This window comes from Pelmatolapia mariae, linkage group LG22, assembly GCF_036321145.2.
Source record: "Pelmatolapia mariae isolate MD_Pm_ZW linkage group LG22, Pm_UMD_F_2, whole genome shotgun sequence".
NCBI classification, from domain to species: Eukaryota; Metazoa; Chordata; class Actinopteri; order Cichliformes; family Cichlidae; genus Pelmatolapia; species Pelmatolapia mariae.
The window spans coordinates 24,394,188-24,413,492 of NC_086245.2; the positions used below are offsets into that span (position 1 = coordinate 24,394,188).

At 40.0% G+C, this 19,305-nt stretch overlaps 1 protein-coding gene across 2 annotated transcripts; it reads right to left on the reverse strand.

Annotated features, from left to right (window-relative positions):
* Window positions 1-8,629: 8,629 nt before the first annotated feature.
* gja4 (gap junction protein alpha 4) lies at window positions 8,630-12,554 on the reverse strand. Of its 2 annotated transcripts, none has more exons than XM_065471155.1 (2): window positions 12,342-12,554; window positions 8,630-10,659 (listed from the first exon to the last, which is right to left on the reverse strand). In XM_065471155.1, the coding sequence occupies exon 2, from the start codon at window positions 10,654-10,656 to the stop codon at window positions 9,523-9,525; it is 1,134 nt and encodes a 377-aa protein (XP_065327227.1). In that variant the 5' UTR covers window positions 10,657-10,659; window positions 12,342-12,554; the 3' UTR covers window positions 8,630-9,522. The 2 variants fall into 2 exon arrangements, with proteins under 2 accessions (XP_065327227.1, XP_065327226.1); XM_065471154.1 differs by having other exon boundaries at window positions 8,630-10,665; window positions 12,342-12,553.
* Between the last annotated feature and the right edge of the window lie 6,751 nt (window positions 12,555-19,305).

Below are 19,305 nucleotides of genomic sequence, written 5' to 3' on the forward strand. Positions count from 1 at the left end.
CTTCAGGTGTTTTCTTGAGTGATGTTTCAGTTAATTTTTACAGCTTCTATTTGGGAATTATCAAAAAAGATCTTTCATAAAGTTAGTTAATTCTTACTTTAATTAAAAAAAAAAAGAAAACACTTGAACTCTGTCTGTGTCAGCGCTGTTTCACGTTCAGTTCTGAGCAACTGTGTCGAACCTCTTTTTGTGAAACAATGCTTCTGCCAGTGACGGAAAGTAACTTAAAAGTCAAAGGAAGGAAGTAATGACTCCACTCGTTCAGCTTCAAGGGGGAAATTATGCTGGGAAACCATTAACTGATTCACCTTTGGAATTTAGCCCTTGTGCTATTTGGCCATCTTAAATCAATTAAAGGAAAGAGCGATCCACTTGAAACAAGACTTTTTATTCTCTGGTTTAAAAATGTAAACTTTAACAAGTATAATGTTTCTAATACTGTAAATATATAAACAGCTTTTAGCAAATTTCTAGAGATAATTGCATGTAAAAATGTCAACTTCCCATTCATCAATTTTCTTCCACTTACTTGAATAAAGGTTGTGAAGGACATGGAGCCTATCCTGACTGTCACACGCTGAGAGGCTGGGTACACCCTGGAAAAATCACCACTTTGTCACATTTAATTGAACGCCAGTATTTTCTTTGCCATCTGAAGTTTTATGTATTTTGCAGCTTAATTTCTCTTTTTGCTCACAAATGTTTATTTTTGAGTCTTTTTAATTTCTATAAGTGTGAAATTTGTGTGCAGCACACAAAAAATCACATCAATAATCCAAAAGAACCCGCAAATTGTTCCCTGGTTCCCTGTTGAGATGCTACCCAACACACCCAGCTCATTTAAATGCATTCAGCCAGTCCTATGTGAGCTAATCATAGGACTCCAGTCAAGCTCTTTATTTCAAAATAAGAGCACATCATTTTTCAAAAGACACATAAACAGCCAGACCTGTATTTGTGCTCCACCAGATGGGATTAATAGGGTCCTTAAAGCCTTATAACAGCCGTCTGTGATAAAGCTGCCATTAATAGTGCCAGCTAATAATGCAGCAGTAACTGAGGAGGTGTACACATAGGTTTTACTTGTGGGTTTAGATCATGATGGCAGTTTAGTGGCATGCTGTTATCTCTGACGTGTATCTGTGTCATGGCTACTGATATTTATGTGTAAACACTCCTCATGAGATATGCATCACTAGAAAAACACAAGGCAAAAATGGCCTTTAAAGAGCATTTTTATTTCACATGTATGATGACTGTAAACATGTGACCACGCGCTTGACCTCCCCTTTGTTGACGTGTTTACTCGGGTCCCTCAGCCATGAAACAGAGGAGCTTTCCTAATGGACGATAACCTTTTCAGTGCGCCAAGATAAGTTCCGCTATGTTGCCCTGCCAGCTAGTTAAATGGGAAAGATTATGGAGTCCAGATTTACATTGGCACCAGAGTGGTAAATACTGCTGTATCAGCAGCCATCTTTGAGCCCTGTACTCCCCTCTTAAGTTTGCCATCAGTGGAATGACCCGCTCCACTCCAGTGACGCCGGTTGTGCGTGTTTAGAGTCGCAATTACTTCAAGCTGGTGGAAGTTTCCATTTGAAGGTAATGAAGATAGAGAGGTGGAGGTGAGGCTTGCAGCTAAATGCACCAGAGTTAACAGAGAATGGTGTGTGTGTGTGTGTGTGTATCCTCGTGGGAACAATCAGAGGACAGGTCGACCTGCTAACAATGGCCCGGCTCCTCAGAACTCGACAGTACTGTGGGAACCAAGTGCTTGAGGCTCCTGGGAAAGGAGGAGGTTGTAGGGAGGTGTTCCATTGTTTCTGCTGGAAGATGGGGATAATGGGTGCGGGTGATGCTGGCTGGGTTTTTCTTTTTTTTCTTTTTTTTTTAAGGAGGTCCAAACCAACATCCTGAGTGGACAGGCTGGAGACATGCTCCCTCTGCTGCAGGAACAATAGAGCTGTCTGTCTGCTGGAAGGGCACCACATCCCCCTATTAAACAACCACCACATACACCCCCCCCCCCCCCCCCCACACGCACACACACACACACACACTTGTGCAGAGAATACAAATCCAGGAGCACAGGTAGCTGTGTACCTAATGCAGTGTATACACTCACAAAAGGTTGACTGCAAACATACCAAGGGTCTCGTATTTGTGAAATCAGTGGAGCATCTTGGCTCATCTAAAAACGCTGCTTTTATTTTAGTGCAATGTGTTCAGTTAAATTAATCTCATCTCCCTTCATGGTATTTTTTTTTTGACATTTTGGGCACAGCAGGACAAACTTATCACACTGATTTATTATCATCTTAAAAACCTGTTATGAAAATCACATTGGGGAAAACAAACAAACATTAATGTGCTCCAATTATTTTTGCTCACGCATTGACAGCCAGTAGTCAGTGCCAAGGCTTTTGCTGTGCAGTATCCACCTTGTATGTATTTGCATTGGAGATAATTTATCTGAATTTCAGGAGCAGGACCACACTTCATACACTACCTTCTGGTTCCCTGCCATTAACTACTAGAAATGCTGTCAAACCTGAAGGAGGCTGTGCTCCCAGCGAGCAGAATCTCTTTGCTAAACAGAACAATGTGCAGATTTTAATGTGACACAATTAAAGAAGGAGTTTTTCTGTCATGATCAGTAGTGTTTATTGTCCCAGATATGATAATCACATTTTGAATGTTTGCATTCAGAATAATGAAAGGAAGTAACTGCTCACTTTTTGAAACTGTGGGTATGGTAAAGAAAAACGAAAACAAAACCTCAGTGGAAAACATGAGGTCAAGGAAAAGTGTGAAGGAGAAAGGAAAGGAAAGAGAAGCGTGGTACACAGCGAGTGCACTTACACTGAACTCCTTAATAATGTGGTAGCTGAGGTTGAGGAGGTGACTCATATTTCTATATTCAAAGGAAAATTCCCTACATCCATCACTTATCTGAAACTGGCGCCAAGTAAAAATTAATTCACAAAATTAATTCAAAATTATCTTAAAGGTTGGTTATTTAGTAATGGACATTACTAAAGCAAACTTAATTCAAGTGAACTTTAAACTCATTAACACCGGTTAATATAGCTCATAAGAAGTAATGCTGTTGTAAAATTCAAAACAAACCGTTGTTGATTATTCAAATGGGAATGGAAAACACAATTATAATTAACATTTACACCATCAGAGTCACTTTGTCAGGTTTTTTGATTTTTTGATTCTTTTCATGAAAGCAGTCAAATCATGGAGTCAGGGTTAATCATGGATGGTGCACCTGTAACACTTCTGGAGTCGTTACAGTATGCTAGGACCAGTTAGGTTCGACTACTAGAGTAGTAATGAGTGTAGTGTGTGATAAAGACCACAGACCAGAAAATACGTTTAAATTGCCGGCTTGTTATTTTGAAAAAGACAGAGAAAAGACAGTTATAGACACATTACATAAAACATTCAAATTCACATTTAAGGAAGACAAGATATTTTCTTTCCCCTTTTTAGTTCAGTAATTTCTGTTAATTTATCCTATTTATTTCAAAACCTTTTATTTGGCTTTAAAGGGATGTTAATTTCAACCTAGGCTATTGTTTTATTTATTCCAAGTTCTAAGTTCAAGTTTATCTTTTGATCTATTGTCATTAACACTGTGTTATTTTAAATCAAGTTTAGTTCTTTTAGCCCAAGATTTAATTTAATCTTGGTCTAAGTTCAACCTTTAAATTTCAACCATTCCTTATTTTGTTTTAACCCAACAAAATTATTTACATCTCCAATAACACCATTACAGCATTAAAATTGGTTGTCCAAAATAAATTACAAAAACATGTAAAACTGAAAACAATTCAGCAAAAGGCTGAACAAATCCCTTAAACAAACAAATAAACAAAAGAAAATTGTCTCTGTGTCCTTTAACTATAAATCCTGGAATTGCTCTGAATGATTATCCAGTGCTTTGAAAGTCCACTGTTCTTTTGCAGAGGTGTATGGATTAATCCTACCAGTTTTTTAGTGAAAGAGTTCAACGTCCAGCAGGGGGCGGTTTTCCTTTTTCTTGCTCGGTACAGTTCAATGGGTCTCTGGGTGGCTCGCCATCTTGTTTCTCGCTCAGCGGATCAAACTCCGATTCTAGCTCGGCATTTCCCGATCCAAACCTTAATGGCCTACCATAACAACAAAGCAATATGCATAAACATTTGAAAATAACACACGGGTAGCCCTTAAATAATAGTAAAAGTCCGTTTTTTCCAGCTTATTCAGTCTTAAATGAGGTGACGCCAATATGGCGCGCTGAAACACCGTCAAAGGCCTTTGAACTGCAGCCTGTGTGTCAGTTAAGCACCAATCCACCGTTTTTTTTAACATAAAACAACATAAATCTGCTACCTTGACTTTCCATTTGCATGAAATGAGCAATATAATACAACAAAACATTTCTTGCATGAAATAAAATACAATTTCTGAACTCACCAAGTCCCGTTCGGTTACGTTCACAACGTCACCAAGGCAAAGACAGGTCGGAAAAACAAAAATATATTCTCCAGAGTACAAAAATGGATTTATGTAGACTTCTGGCTTGTTTTTTTTAATATTTTTTCACTCGTTTAGGCAGCAGCTCCACAAGGACTGTCTGCATTTCTCCCTCTCCAGCTTCAAAAAGAAGGAACAACCCGATTGGGTGTGGCTGATCACAGGAGTCACGCTGCAGCGTACCCTTTCACAATAAGAGTCTGAACACATATTTTAGCCATTTTACCTGAATTAACATAAAAACACCATAAATTAGCAAGTTTTTTAACCTTTTAACATATGTTTAAACACAAATGAAATCCTATACCATGAATTATATCATTGCTGATGTTTTTAATGAATTTTCTAACCATTATGTTCTATTTATTGACTATTTATCACCTGTAATATGTTTCTTATGACTGTTTTTACTAACAGGCTTTTGTTTATTGACAACTATGTTAACCAGGGTTACACACCGCTCTAAATCATGCGGTGGAGTTTCCCCCTTTCCTTTCATAAAGGATGTATGTATGCTTAAAGAGGTAATAAAGGAAGCATTAGTATTTAGAAAGTTCAAACAGTTTTTATTATGGCCACCACACAGATACTTCTGGATTACTTCACTCAGAAGTGTTACTAATCAAGTATGACTATTTGACAGCTCCTCGTCTGTTTTGTTGTTCACCATTCTGTACACCCGCGATCTACCCACAAACATAGCCCGGGTCTGATACCAAGGAGGTCGTTTTAGCAATATATATATATATATATATATATATATATATATATATATATATATATAAATAATAAAATCAACCCTGGTGGTGGCTTTTGGAACTTCTGACAGCCCATCTTTGACACTGTTAAAAAGTCAAACACACACACAAAAAAAGCCAGTCTAACTCAAAGCGGTTGTTTTTTTTTTTTGTACTTTTTGTGCTTATTTTTGTCAGAAATCATGTACAGAAATACTTAATCATAGACAAGGAGATGCCAGCATCTGGCCTCAGACTGGCAATTTTTAACCTACTAGAGTACTTTCCAAACCTCTGAACTAAATTGCTACCCTATTATTTCTACAATCCCACCCTAATATGGCAAACTAAAAATATTCCATTGTACACTGAAGAGTCAGATAAATATGTTGTACATATGTTCATCACTACAAACAACCCATGTCACATAAGTTCACTTGGTCTTTTGAGGAAATGAAATATTGATCAGTGCAGATTTAAACACTGATGTGTAGCACAGCACAGCATACACATGCACACAGCTCTCTGTAAGATGTTTGTGAGGTATTGGCTCTCTTAATTGACTCCAGCCACACACACAGCAGGCGCTCTGCTCAACATTTGGCAATAAAACCCTTTCTGATTCTGATTCTGATTCTGATTCCTCATCCCACATAAACCCTTTGATGGGGCAGCAGTGGCATAAGGTCAGCAAACACAGGGGAGTTCATTTAAAACAATGTAACAATGCCCACAGCGGCTCCATTGTCAGGGTGAACAATCTTCAGCAACAAGTCCCCGGGGAGAAACAACACTGGAACGGGAAACAGATACAGGACCACTTCCTGTCGACTGTTTAAATTTAGGAACTGCTCAAAGTGTTTCTGCTGCATATTGTTGAGTAGCACAAATGCCCAAATTAAAGACGTGGTGCATGAACCGTGTGCATTGTTATGGATACTGAGCGATTCGTGTGTCGGAATTGTTTGCATAGATTTCAAAAGAAACAAAGGGAGTTGGCACATGCAGGCATGGCCTTTTCCACATTTAGATGAACCCCAGTATTACTACTAAAACTACTCTCTCCGACTGCAGGAAACATTATTTCTAATCACATCCGGTTAAAGAAGCATTGCACAGTTTTGGTGACCTCACCTAGCCTGTAGCTGCTGTTATAAGACCCGCTGTCTGAAAGTGTTTTGTGAGGTGAGGTAACGTCGGCCTTCTTAAGAAGTGCATCTGAGTGCCTTGTTTGCCTTGTTCAGGGTCCTTTCCTTATAAACATGCAGGGCTTTCAGCAGTACAGCTGGCAGGAAGTATGACACTGGATCAGGCTGTTTTGGTCTAGCCTGGCACTCAATGCAGGTGAATCCTTTAAAGTCCCTCCAAAGGTTGGTGCTGGGCATGAAAGGTGGGCAGCACAACAACTGACCTTTTATAATACCTGCTAGAGCTCGAAGGATATTTAAAGACCCTTCAAACTCCTTTATACTCCAAATCCTTCAGCATAGCTCTTTGCCCACGAGTATCCACGTACTGTTTGCTCATTCACCAAACTAAAAGACTGTCTTTCTTTGTGTGATTAGCACCAGCACTGTGTGTGGCTTCACCAGCAGACTGAGGAAATGCATCAGCAGAGAATTCAACAATGTCAGGAAACACAGTAAGAATGGCATCTGATCCCAGGAGCTGCCTTTCTAACTACAAGTATAAGCCTCTCTCACTGATACAGCTCTTCCCATCTTATGGACTCCCTTCATTTTAGTTTCATAGAGCAAATATTTCAAAATTTTGCAAATTCTATCAGATTATCTGGAAAGTGACTGGTTCCTCAGATCATTGGAAATAATCTAGACATGAATAATCTGTAATCAGTCTAATAATAAATGTGAGAGTGTTTTATAAATGTCCAATTGCCCCAACAGAGAAACATGCGCTCGGATCACTTTCATTGTCGTCTAGGGAACTGAATTTCTCTGAAAAAAAAATGGCCTAAGCAAAATAACCTACACTGTCTGTTGTTTTCATCCTCCTAGGTTTACATTTGCCTCGCTGAACAGGAGGTGAGAGTTTAGTCTGCAGATAGAGTAGAGCAGGGCGTCGAGTCTCTCCAGCTTGATGGACTATAGAGGAAGACAGACGCAAAAGCTACTTCAGCTATTCGGTGTCTGGCTCCAGCAGGCGAGCGGAGGGCCGATACGGGTCGCCCTGCGCAATCTGTTCCTTGGCCTTTTGGCTTTTTTGTGGAAACACAGACACGAGCAATTACACGGACACATACACGCGAATGCAGACTGAGATTTTTAAAAGAAAGAGAATAAAAAAGGGCTGCACGGGAATGTCAGATGCTAGCCAAGTTCTCGTGAACAGGCATTAAAATGGGCAGCTTCAGCAGGCTGTTTGGATTGTTTTCTCAACAGTATTTGCCAATGTATCCTTGACATGGGCCTGCAATAAAAACACATTCCACTCTGAGGACACAGAAACAGGCTTCCTATTATTATTATACACTATAACATTTCTTTCTTTTTTTTTGACAAACTGCTGTAAACTGAAAGTAAATGTCAGATTCTTCAGCTGCTTGTTGCAGATTTGACCTCTCAAACACACACACGCACACACACACAGAGTTCAGACCGCTTGTGGTTTAAGAGCCTGCCTCACTTGAATTTCCCACCGACCACCTTTCCTGCCATAGATAACTGCTTATCATCATGTGGACAGTCCAGTAAATTGCTGGAAATGAATGCTGTATTGCTGCAGAGCTACAAATCTAAAAAAGACATATGAGTACATTCTTTCAGAGGCTGGGCGAGCACCTTTTGTCGAAGGTGCTGAGTTCTGGATTTTATCAATTGCTTTCCTCAAAAAGAAAAAGAAAAAAAAAAGCAGCGTTGGCCATCAGTGCAGTGCACTCCAGGGAAAATTAAATAGAGCCTGAATAAAGTGTGATTCTTCCTCGTATGAACTTTTACTGGCATTTTGAGTGATGGCCTTGTTGCCTGTTCAGCCACAGCTACACATTTGAAAACAGCCATTGAGTCAAAAGTGTTTTCCCTCCATTTTTTCCCCGTTTTCTCCCCTCAGTTGGTTGTGCTCATAATAGCGTGTAAAACCCATCCTCTTCTCCATACCTCTCTCTTTCTATTATTTATTCTATTATCTTCCTCTTGAATGATTAATTTCCTGTAGCGGGGACAGTATTTGGATAGCAGCAAGTGAGCAGTCACTTAAGAGAGATTTTCCCCCGTAGAAATCTCATCCCTGTGTTTGGGAAAGAAAGGGAATAAAACCATGATGAACACAAGAGCAGGTTGAAAGGTTCTGAAAGTATATCTGTGATGCAGTTATTGATTTTTTTTCATATGTTCATTATACTTTAAACTTTATTTCTTCAAAAAAAATAAAATAAATATTATCACTTTGCAATATCTCAAAAATAAACATTAAATACAGTTTTCACAGAATAACTTGTTTCCTTTCTTTGAATTTGTACATTTCTGTACCGCTTTCAGCCTGGTCGCTGTGTAAGATCTACCTCTAACCGCCTAAAGGTTTAGTTTTCATTCATTCAAATGGATGCCTTCTTTGTGCTGTGCGTTCCTTTTCTCTGTTTTCTTCGTAGATACAATGCTGCGGTTATTGGCGATAATAAGTCCCATAGTTTGGTTTCCCCTTTCCCTCTGCTCCTGCTCTCCAAGCCCGCATCCCCAACTTGAGCGGCCAAAACTCGTTGGGAAATTATATTGTGTGTGTGCATGCAGGCGTGCGTGCCTGCATCCACGCAGTCATTATCCTCCCGGGACCTGAGCATGATCCAGAGACCAGTACATTCCACAGGGTGGACAGAGCCTTTGGGAGAGAACTGGGCTTCAAAAAGAGGTTACAGTGCAAATCTCCAGGGAGTATATTTAAATTTAGCTCTCCAGTAAACTCTCACACAACACCCTCTCCAAAGCCCACTGTCATATTCAGCACTAAAAACCCATTAAATGTAACACGAAGGCATCTTATGACTTTAATCTTCTCTCACTGTGGAGTCTCATTTTCTTTGCCTTGGGGAGTGCTCTTTAAATGTTTCATTTTGAATAGGTCCATTTATCTGATAAATCTCTGTTTGAATGTCTGTCAGCCTCTGAGGCATTAAGTTCACAGTACAGTAGCTGTTCTTCTGTATCTTACTGTGCACTCCTGATAGTCAAGTGTGCAGGAAAATATTTATAAAAAAATCTGAAGCCCAAAAGACACTCCCATAGAAACATGAGTCTGACTGACTGCATCATACATAATGCTTTTGTTTTGAGTGTCCCTTATGAGCACCCTTAGTAGTTTTTCCCGTGTGGTGTGCATGTTTCTTATAATGGACTCTAGGGGAATGTGTCTTTCTCATAGCACCCATACAGTTCACATAACTGGGAAGTGCATCGCTCCCAGCATCTCCAGTTCCCCAGTTCACCTCTATGGGCATGTCCCCGTAGCTCTCACAGGGGTTTGGGCAGCGTGCAGCCTCACTCTGCACGGCGAGCTCGATATGGCTCCCTACTTTATAAGCCTGTGATGCCTCCATTTGGAGTTCTGGAGTCTTTTGTCGCACCGGTTCCCGCTCAGGCCGAGGTAGGTAGTCCTGTTGCTGGGCCGAGCGTTTCTCCAGGCGGTAGGCGATGGCGAGCTGGAGCAGATGGAGGAGCTCGATGAGGTTTAGTAACAGGGAGATGGCAGCAATCACCTGAGTATAGATGGTGAAAATAGTCTTTTCTGTGGGTCGAGACACAAAGCAGTCCACCGTGTGGGGACAAGGGTTCTTTTTACACTCAAACTTTGGTGCAATGAAGAAGCCATCGTAAAGGAACCAAAGCCCAACAATAAAGCCGACCTCTAAGAGGACTTTCAATAAGATGCTGAATGCGTATGCTCCCAGCAGCCTGCCTTTCAGTTTGGGCACCTCGGGAGACTTCTCTAGCCTTCTGCCTTTCATGCCACTCTTTTCTTTCTCTGTCTCTTCATTTTTTGTGATATCGCCTCTTTCTGTGTGAACTTGACCATTTTTTCTTCCACCAGCACCTCCTTCTTCAGCCTGCTTCTCATCATCTTTTCTCCTGTCCTTCCCAGCCCTTATAGCCACATATCCAAAGTAAAAGATGGTCGGCGTGGAGACGAAGATGACCTGGAGGACAAAGTAGCGGAAGTGGGATATAGGGAAGGCTTTATCGTAGCAAACAGCAGTGCAGCCAGGCTGGATGGTATTGCAAACAAAGTCTGCTTGCTCGTCATCCCAGGCAGACTCAGCAGCAGTTCCCAGTACCAGCATGCGAAACAGAAAGAGTACGGTAAGCCAGACCCGGCCAATAGCTGTTGAATACTCCTGGCCCTCCTCCAGCAGGTGCTCCAGGAAGGACCAGTCAGCTCTGGACATCCTCTGCTCCTAACATGGAGACAACAGGTCATTAAAGTTACCCACAAAAGGTGCATAAGTTTTGGTAGGATTTTGTAGCATATATAAGTATTAACCTATCATAATCTACACTTTTTTCACCTCAAACTCTAATCTCAAGTGAAAGCTGTTCAGTCAGTTAGCGTGGACCCATTAAACTTGTCTACAGGTCTAGTTTTTAATACGGCCTCGTTTTCTTGACTGCTCAATCGCTAAACAGGCTGGACCATTGTTACACTTAATCACCTACCTGGCACATTGTTATTACCATTACAAAATTGTTAGTGCTTTTCAAAACTCATAGCCAGAGCATAAACCTTTAATCACACCTATAAGCAGCAAATGAGCTAAGTTTCTCCAACCTTTTCACCATAATGGTGTCTCTATTTGCTGAGGAACGTGTATCTGGCTGCAGCCCCCCTATTAGTTCTTCCATGAGCTCACACTCTTGTTAAGGTGGGGCCCCAAATCCTCATCATGGAGACGTGAAAGAGTGAGCCCCCCACTAAAATGAACTAAAACAAAAACATATGCTGCCAAAGTTAGCTTTTAGAATGAATGGGAAGGGGTGTACACTTTGTCTGTTCGCAGCAAACCGGGGTGAACAAGTCCAAATGAGGCAACGTTTACATAATGCAGGCACAAAGAACATATTCTATTCTGGGCTGGATGAATCAGTTCATTTATGCAAACTTTAATTATCCAGTTTAATTGATTTTATTTTAAAAAATAAAATGTTGTCAGTAATGGAAATGGAAGCCGTGGAAATCGTTAATGATAAATGACACAGTCGGTGGCTTGTCGGGAAACTCAGCGCGTACGCACACACACACACACACACACAACTGAATAAACATCCTGTGTGAGCGAGTTCAGGCTCTGCTGTGACACTTGTCTATTTGTTTATTCTATTAATATTTGTCTGTTATTTTCTCCCCCGTGAGAAGGAAAAACGTCTCCGACAGGGAAACTAAAAACTCTTCTGACAGCACGAGGAGTTTCAATGAACTGTCAGGGATACTGGCCCCAGCTGAACAGGCACAGAAATCACTAACTTGACTGATCCTCTTTCGGGGGTATTGTCTCGAGGATGGCTGTTATCTCTACAAAACATACCACAGAATATCAGCAGACTAGTGGGAGGTCACTCTAGGAGATGGGAAAAGTATAGCATTGATTTGATAAAGCAGACCACCCATACTAAGTATCAAAGCAACAATACAAAAGAAAAAATAATCAACAAGTCAAATAAGGTGAAGCAGGTCTCCCTTTTAAAGTAGTTTTAAAGCCACCCGGCTTATTACTGTCCGACTTTAACAACACAGAAGGAAAAGAATAAGAAGCAGACTCATTGTAAGATCTACCAAAGTTCAAGAACAACATCAAAACCTCATCCAAGGCTAAAAGAATAAATTCTCCACTGAAAATAGATTTTATTCTAGGACTAGCCTATCATCCATCTCTGAAAAGATGGTCTTAAGGTTTCAGCCCAAGTGTAAATCCCTTTAAAAATATTACTACTAATAATATTAATTACAAAAAAGGAATCCAATAAATAAAAATATGTCCAACAATGTAGACTATAATTCAGTCACTGACAACTAATCAGAACTGTATAGCGTGTATATGCCCGCCTTTTTTTGTTTTCTCACGGAAAACCTTCTCACCTTTCTCTCTCTAGAAGCCGGGTTTGTCTCCTTACAGCCTCACAGGTCCCAGCAACCAGTGCGTCTTTAATGTCACCTCCGCTCTATCCAGTGGTGGACTGCGCTGCTGCTCCGGTCGGGTTGTGTTTTGCCTTCTTTAAAAAGAATCGATGTAATCGGAAAAAGTGGGGAGAACTTTCCCATGCTTGCTCAAACCGGCCCTCCCTCAGGAACTTGGTCCAGGAAATGGGATGGATGAACTCACAGCGGTTCTGGTTAACTGCTCTCTGGTCTTAGCTTTGTTTAAAGACCGCAGATTTGCATTAATTGCATGGGAACGTCGCCTGCCTTCGGCAATTTAAAGGTTAGAGGTGCAAGAGTTTGGGAAAAAAAGTAATAGTATGGCCTTTGTAGAGAAGGGAGTGACAAAAAATGTTTTAATGCGTTGCTGTGGAGTGAGACGATTCGTACAAATGAACATAAAAGTATTTTGTAAGTCGATCACTTTGTGCACATTATTGGAGCAGACTGGGTTATAATTGTTTTTCTAGCGTATAAAAACGAATAACTTTCCATTAATAAGCACTTTAAATACCAGTAAAGTTTATCTATACGATTCCTCTCCTAAGAGTGCAGGATAAAACATCTATATCTGTCCATATCTGTGCAGCCTTGTGAACCTTATATTCTCGCCTACTCTGATTGTTGATAGTAGACTCCTGTAATTTTCCATTATGCCACATAATGGCGCCAGCCCCCTTATTTCCAAGAAGCGCGTCTCTTCAATAAAGCCCCGTAATTGGCTGCAATGTGAATATTGTTTAACTTACGTAAATCGGTTTTTGACTGAATTCCATCTTTATTTAAAACTTCTTGTTTTTTCAATCGGTGTAATGCTGAAAACTGTACGTGGATTTAATTTATTTTAAGGGCTTGTATTTTGTTATCAAAATATCAAAAAATTTTAATTTTTAAAAAGAATTTACTTTGTATTGTGTTTATTTAGTTGGTATAGCTGTGTGTGTACACGTGACTTATTAAGGTACCATCTAATCTAGAATAAGTCGCATTGCTGTACTGCTTTGCTGCACAGCACATGAGGACAAACTCTTGCTGCAAGAGTTTGTCTTCTTGTTGTGCTTCTTGGAAGTCTGCAGTCAGACCATGTATGTTTTTACTTCTTTTTTTTTTTCATTCAAGGCCCAGACAATAGGCTAGTTGAGCACAGGCTTTGTTTGCAGATGTTTGGCTATAGTCAACGTATACAATATAAATCACATATTCTGTCCCTATTTAAGATAGGAATAATACAAAACCTTGAGGTCATAGACTGAATAAAGAAAAAAAAAACCTTTATTTTTTTAGACTAGGAATACAGACTGCAAAAGAAGATGCTGAACGTTTAATTGAATATGTTAAACCACTTCTCTGAGAATTAAACCCTTCTCAAGTCACCAAGAATTTAAAATAGTGATTCGTTTTAAGTGAAAATTTTACTCACGATTACACAAAAAACAGCCTTGTTAGTAACAACGCCGTACAACACCAGATTGCGTGTCACAACATAGTCTGTCCCAGTTAAGCCACTTATCACCATTGCACATATAACTGTCTGATGGCACACTCGGGCCAATTAAAGCTTTTGCTGAAAAGTCATCTCCTCTCAACCGCTCCAAATCATCACTGTGCTATTATAAAGTGTCAGTATGTAGATTTTGAAAAGAATTAGGAGGCCGGGTTCATCTCACCGGCTGCTGCACAGAGCAGACCAGGATAGAAAGCCCAGTAAATTGACAGTGAATCATTCTGACAGATCAGCGTCTTGCTCTTTTCTTTGGTCATTACATCTGCAGATGAATGGCGAAGAGAGAAGTGAGGACACCCGACAGAGAGTAATAGAACTGTTTCCATTCAGGAGATGCACTATGTCTTCCTGTGTTCGGTGTGTTCTTCCCTACCGGTACAGTTATCAATGAAACTAATTGCCTGCCTCAACTTCAATCAATTCCTCACTGCTGGATACATTTTATCATTCGCTATTGTATTTTATGAGTGATTCGGTCCTGAGTGTGCATCGGCGAGCTCAATAATGCAGATATGAATGTAGAGTGGGAGAAGTAATTCAAAAAACGTCCCATTATGAGTTTTGGTGGGGGAGGAGAGAGAAGGATTTTTAGGTTATCTTTGTTGGCTTGCATCTGGTAAAACTACAAGGCTTAAACGATACAGACAGGTGTATTCCCGCAGTTTAAAATGAAGCAACAATGCCCTCATCCATTCACTTGACAGCTTTAGTCCCCTTAGAAAAAAAAGAAAGTACTGACAGCAAACAAATCATGGCTATGTTTATGTGCTTTTCTTCTTTAACATTAATAAATAAAGGACAGGGTGTTAAATCACCCTCACCTTGCTTTGCTAAATGATTAACTGCAAACACTGCCTGCAGTAAAACAAGCCACAACACCTCCTATCCGATTGTTCTTTACCTTCTGACACAGTTCGCTGAGGTAAAAAACGATTTTTTACAAAAACTAAAGACATGCTGATCTTTCCAGCATTTTCATCTACACTGAAAAAGTCCTAACAGTTATGTCGTGACATTACCGTGCAGATAATCCTTTTCTCTAATGGATATGAGACTTTGGTGGTCCCTGACTGTTTCTGCAATCAGCGGCAGATCAGAATTTTCACTTATCCAGTAAAATATCCCGAAAACAACCCTGAAACTTGCTGACGTGCCAATTTTTAAGTTCACGGGTAAAATATATCTGACATTTCATCTGGTTCCATCATTATGTCAAAATTTCCATTTCTCCAATATACCCAACCCCGACTCCCCGATATGTGTGGTGAGATTTGGCAATACTATGAGTTCTGGACTGCAGTTTCTCGATTGGCTGCTAGAGGCTGGTGAGTGAATGAATTGATCTCTACGAGTAATGAGATGCATTTAACAGATTTGTAGCCTGGTGCAAAAACCTCTGTGCATAGTTTCTCCCTTTTGAAATAACTTTGTAATTTTGGATTCTTGGGTTTTGTTAAGGTTTGACAAGGCTTTCGATACAGGCAGGGGTAACTGACAACCATCTGCTGAACCTCACACAGTGTTTGCTCTGCAGGTGCCTTTTAAATAAATTATATGACAAATAGCATGACCCGCTGTGTGGTATGGCCTGTCTAAGCTTTTGCTCTGGTATTTGTTAATGAAATTCTAATATTTTATTGGTCTGCCTTTTGCACCAGTAAGCAGGTAGCTGTATCTATGCATTGCACCCATAAGGCTTATGGGTCCAGTTTGCTGACCACCCACTTGTCTAAATTTGGTCACATCTGGCTCCACAACTCAAGGCTATAGGGCATAAGGCCATGTCCATCATCTATATACAGTTTATAGTTAGTTCTAACTAGCAGATGAAAAACTGCTAAAAACTCTAAACTAACACAATGAGCATTTTACTTTATGTTATTGTAGCTGTGATGGTTTTTTTCATGCCAGTATTATCTCATTACATTCTCACTAAGACGCTAGGACAGCTGCTGAAAGCGTAGTCTTGTTCATTATGTTGTTTTCTCAGCACTATTTTTGCTCATGTGCCCACCTGCTTTCATCTTTTTTCAACAGTGATTAATACATTTATGTTGGCCTTCATTTGCGGTGATTTACACTCTTGGATTTCTTGTATTTGTCTTAACACTTTTAAGCCTGAACTGTGAAAAAATTGCTAAAATAATTCTCTTTTAAAAAACTGGAGTGTTTATTGAACCTTCTTACAAATAAAAAAATAAATTAAATAACAATTTGCGTAATTTTTGCTACATTAGGCATTTTTGTGCAATTTACTGTTTATTGTATACAAAGCAAACACTCAGAGATTGCACCTTCCCCCTGAAGGGCAAGGGCAATTCAAAAGATATTGATGTTTTAATTAAATAATAATGGATTGCATTTATATAGCGCTTTTCGAGACCCTCAAAGTACTTTACAATTCCACTATTCATTCACACACTGGTGGAGGCAAGCTACAGTTTTAGCCACAGCTGCGCTGGGGCAGACTAACAGAAGCGAGGCTGCTATATTGCACCATCGCCCCTCTGGCCATCAACAGTAGGCGGTGGGTGAAGTGTCTTGCCCAAGGACACAACGACCGAGACGGTTCGAGCCCTGGCTCGAACCGGCAACCTTCCGATTACAAGACAAACTGCCAACTCTTGAGCCACGATCGCCCCTAAAATGTGCTGATGTCAGCATTGTTCATGTGGAAATCTGGTGTAGTATAATCATTTTTATTTGTAATTTTGATGCCATATAACTTTGTACAAACAAAGAAAGTGCTTATGTCCCCCACTGACTAATACATTGCTTTAAAGTTAGGAAATACACCAATAGAAATTAAAGCTTTTTCCTGATTCATGTGACCCTGACCTTTGCCCTATGATCTTGAAGTATTACATACTGAAAATGTGTATTTTATTATCTTTAAACATAGCTTTCTACATGACCTTTCATATGATATATTGTTTTATACAGTTTCTCAAACATTTTCTTCATGGTCAGTTTTGACCTTAGGCACTAACAGTGAAGTTGATGGTGCCAGCACTTAGCCTGCTCATGACTGCCAAGGCCTGCTATAATGTTGTGATGTTTGAAGATGATCTATAGAAAATTGTGGGTAATATTCGTTTTTAACTGATTTTCACATGTGCATGAGCTTGACCCAATTAGTCACCAAATGAAATTAGCTCAAGCTGTTACTGATATCTGTTATCACACAAAACTTTAACATGATATCTGCTAACAAACAGACACACACACACACACACACATACACACAAACGGAACATACTCCCTCCCTTCATATAAGGGGACATATAAGGGGGTTAAGGTTAAAAAATCACACTGATGATGTATAGGTCCCCGAAACTCATGTATCAAATATGACATGTATGATGTTACAATGTTACGATCGAAAACCGATGCAGCTGCATTTCCCTAACATCACTGTGTCGCAGTCGTCACACTCAGAGAGAAATGCAAAGACCTTTTGCCATGTTTTATTGTGCAAAAATTAAGTTTCAAGTCTTAATGTGAAAATCTTATTTCTTCCACTGGATGTGTGTTTCCAGGGGATAGCACAAGATTGACTCTATCAGTTGTGTTAACAGTAAATTTCCCGCACAGCAGGCACTGTGTGTCTATCACTGCTGTCTGGTTAGTAAAGATGTCAACACTACATGAGCTATGGATTCTGGGTTGCACAGCTTTGCGTGTTTTTTTTATGAAATATGCATGACACAGGCAGAGCTGTAGTTCTTCTGAAGCGATAAAGATATACATAGATACGCCGGCTGCAGGGAGAAGGGTTGTGACAGGGATTTCAACAATACCATTGTGATAGCTGAAACTAAATACAGCTATATCCTGTATCTGGTTCTTTACGATTTATATTGTTCGATTATATCTTAAGAATTCAGAGTTCTCCTCTTTACTCTTACTCCATCGTATGTCTCCCATGTGTCCCTGATGATTGGAGCCAGCTTGGAGCATTGCCATGAAAGTGCACATTGGCAGCTGCTGACATCTTTATTAGAAAAGCCGGACAAGGAGGATCAGCAAGTTTCCCCTTATCAAAAGCCCGAAGGGCATGAACCAGCGACAGAGCACATCACATTTGTTTGGGGATCAATTGACTGGCCAGGCTTTTGTAGGGGATCAATTAGTTCTGTCCACTGGGCATAATACACTCTGGCCACAAATAAATCAAAGGCATCATAGAAGGCAAGCCCTCTTACGAGTGATTATCTGGTGCTTGGCATGAATTCAAAAACTGTTCTCACTGACTTAAATGTACACTATAGTAGTTTTACACATGCACTGCAGACCTGAACATTTCTAGGTAGTATCTGATGGATGCATGTAAAACTGTAAGTATCTGATTAGGTCTAAATGGACATTAAACGGTATTTATATTGCCAGCTTGTCTCGCAGATGTCCACATTGACACAGCTTCAACTGGTCAGGATCCTCACCTATACCAAATAAAGTATTACCAGCAGTAGAACTAACTTCTTCCTACTACATTATGTGTTAAAAGACTACAGCTGACTGTGTCCCAACCTGACTCTCCCGACATTTTCTGGATTTAATGAGTGAAAACAGCTTATGTAACTTGTGAGCTGGGGGTCTCTCAGTAAAATTATAACAGAAGACTGAAGCTGCATTAACACTGTAAGCAATTCTCTCATCGCACGTTGCCTTAAAACCGGGGGTTGGTCATTTGCAAGATTATATGCTCCGGTTACTTAGGTAACGCTCTAATGTATTTTCTGTCAGGTCATATTGTCAATCAACTGTATCCTGCACTCTTATTGGTACTCCCTTCAATCGCTTGCCTCAAAGCTGACAGAAGGGTTTTTTTCACCCATTTTACTTGAAGTCCACAAATCTCATTGACTTTGTGTGGTCTCTGGTCAACACATCAAAGGAAAATTCATCCATACTGGGCACACCTTAACCTGGTAGTTCATCATTATTGCAGATAAAATATATACAATATGGCTCATAATCATGCTTTTAGATGAGGTACTGTATTCGAGTTTTATTCATATTGTTTACTCATAACTTTAGCTAATGTTAGATTAGCTGTTAACTTACCAGTGTTTAGTTTATTTAGACTATCTACATAACAGCTGTAGCTAATGTTAGGTGTCAAATTCAGTAGTAGATGAGTACCATTATCCATGATTAAAACAACCATACATTCTTCTTCTTTTTCTTATCTAGTTCAGGACTGGAGTCATCGGGCGACAGGCTGGGTAACAGAGTGCAGGGCTAACACAGACAAACCACCATTCACAAAGACTTTCACACCTTTGGACAATTTAGAATCACCAATCGACCTAACCCCACTAACTGCATGTCTTAACTCCGCCAAGGACGGTCCTAAGCCTGACTGCAAAAAGAGGAAGGTGGTCACCCTGCCGAAGC

What these genes read in the sequence shown, in the direction of transcription:
- gja4 (XM_065471155.1), bottom strand. Translation starts at nt 10,656, where the DNA reads ATGTCCAGAGCTGACTGGTCCTTCCTGGAGCACCTGCTGGAGGAGGGC.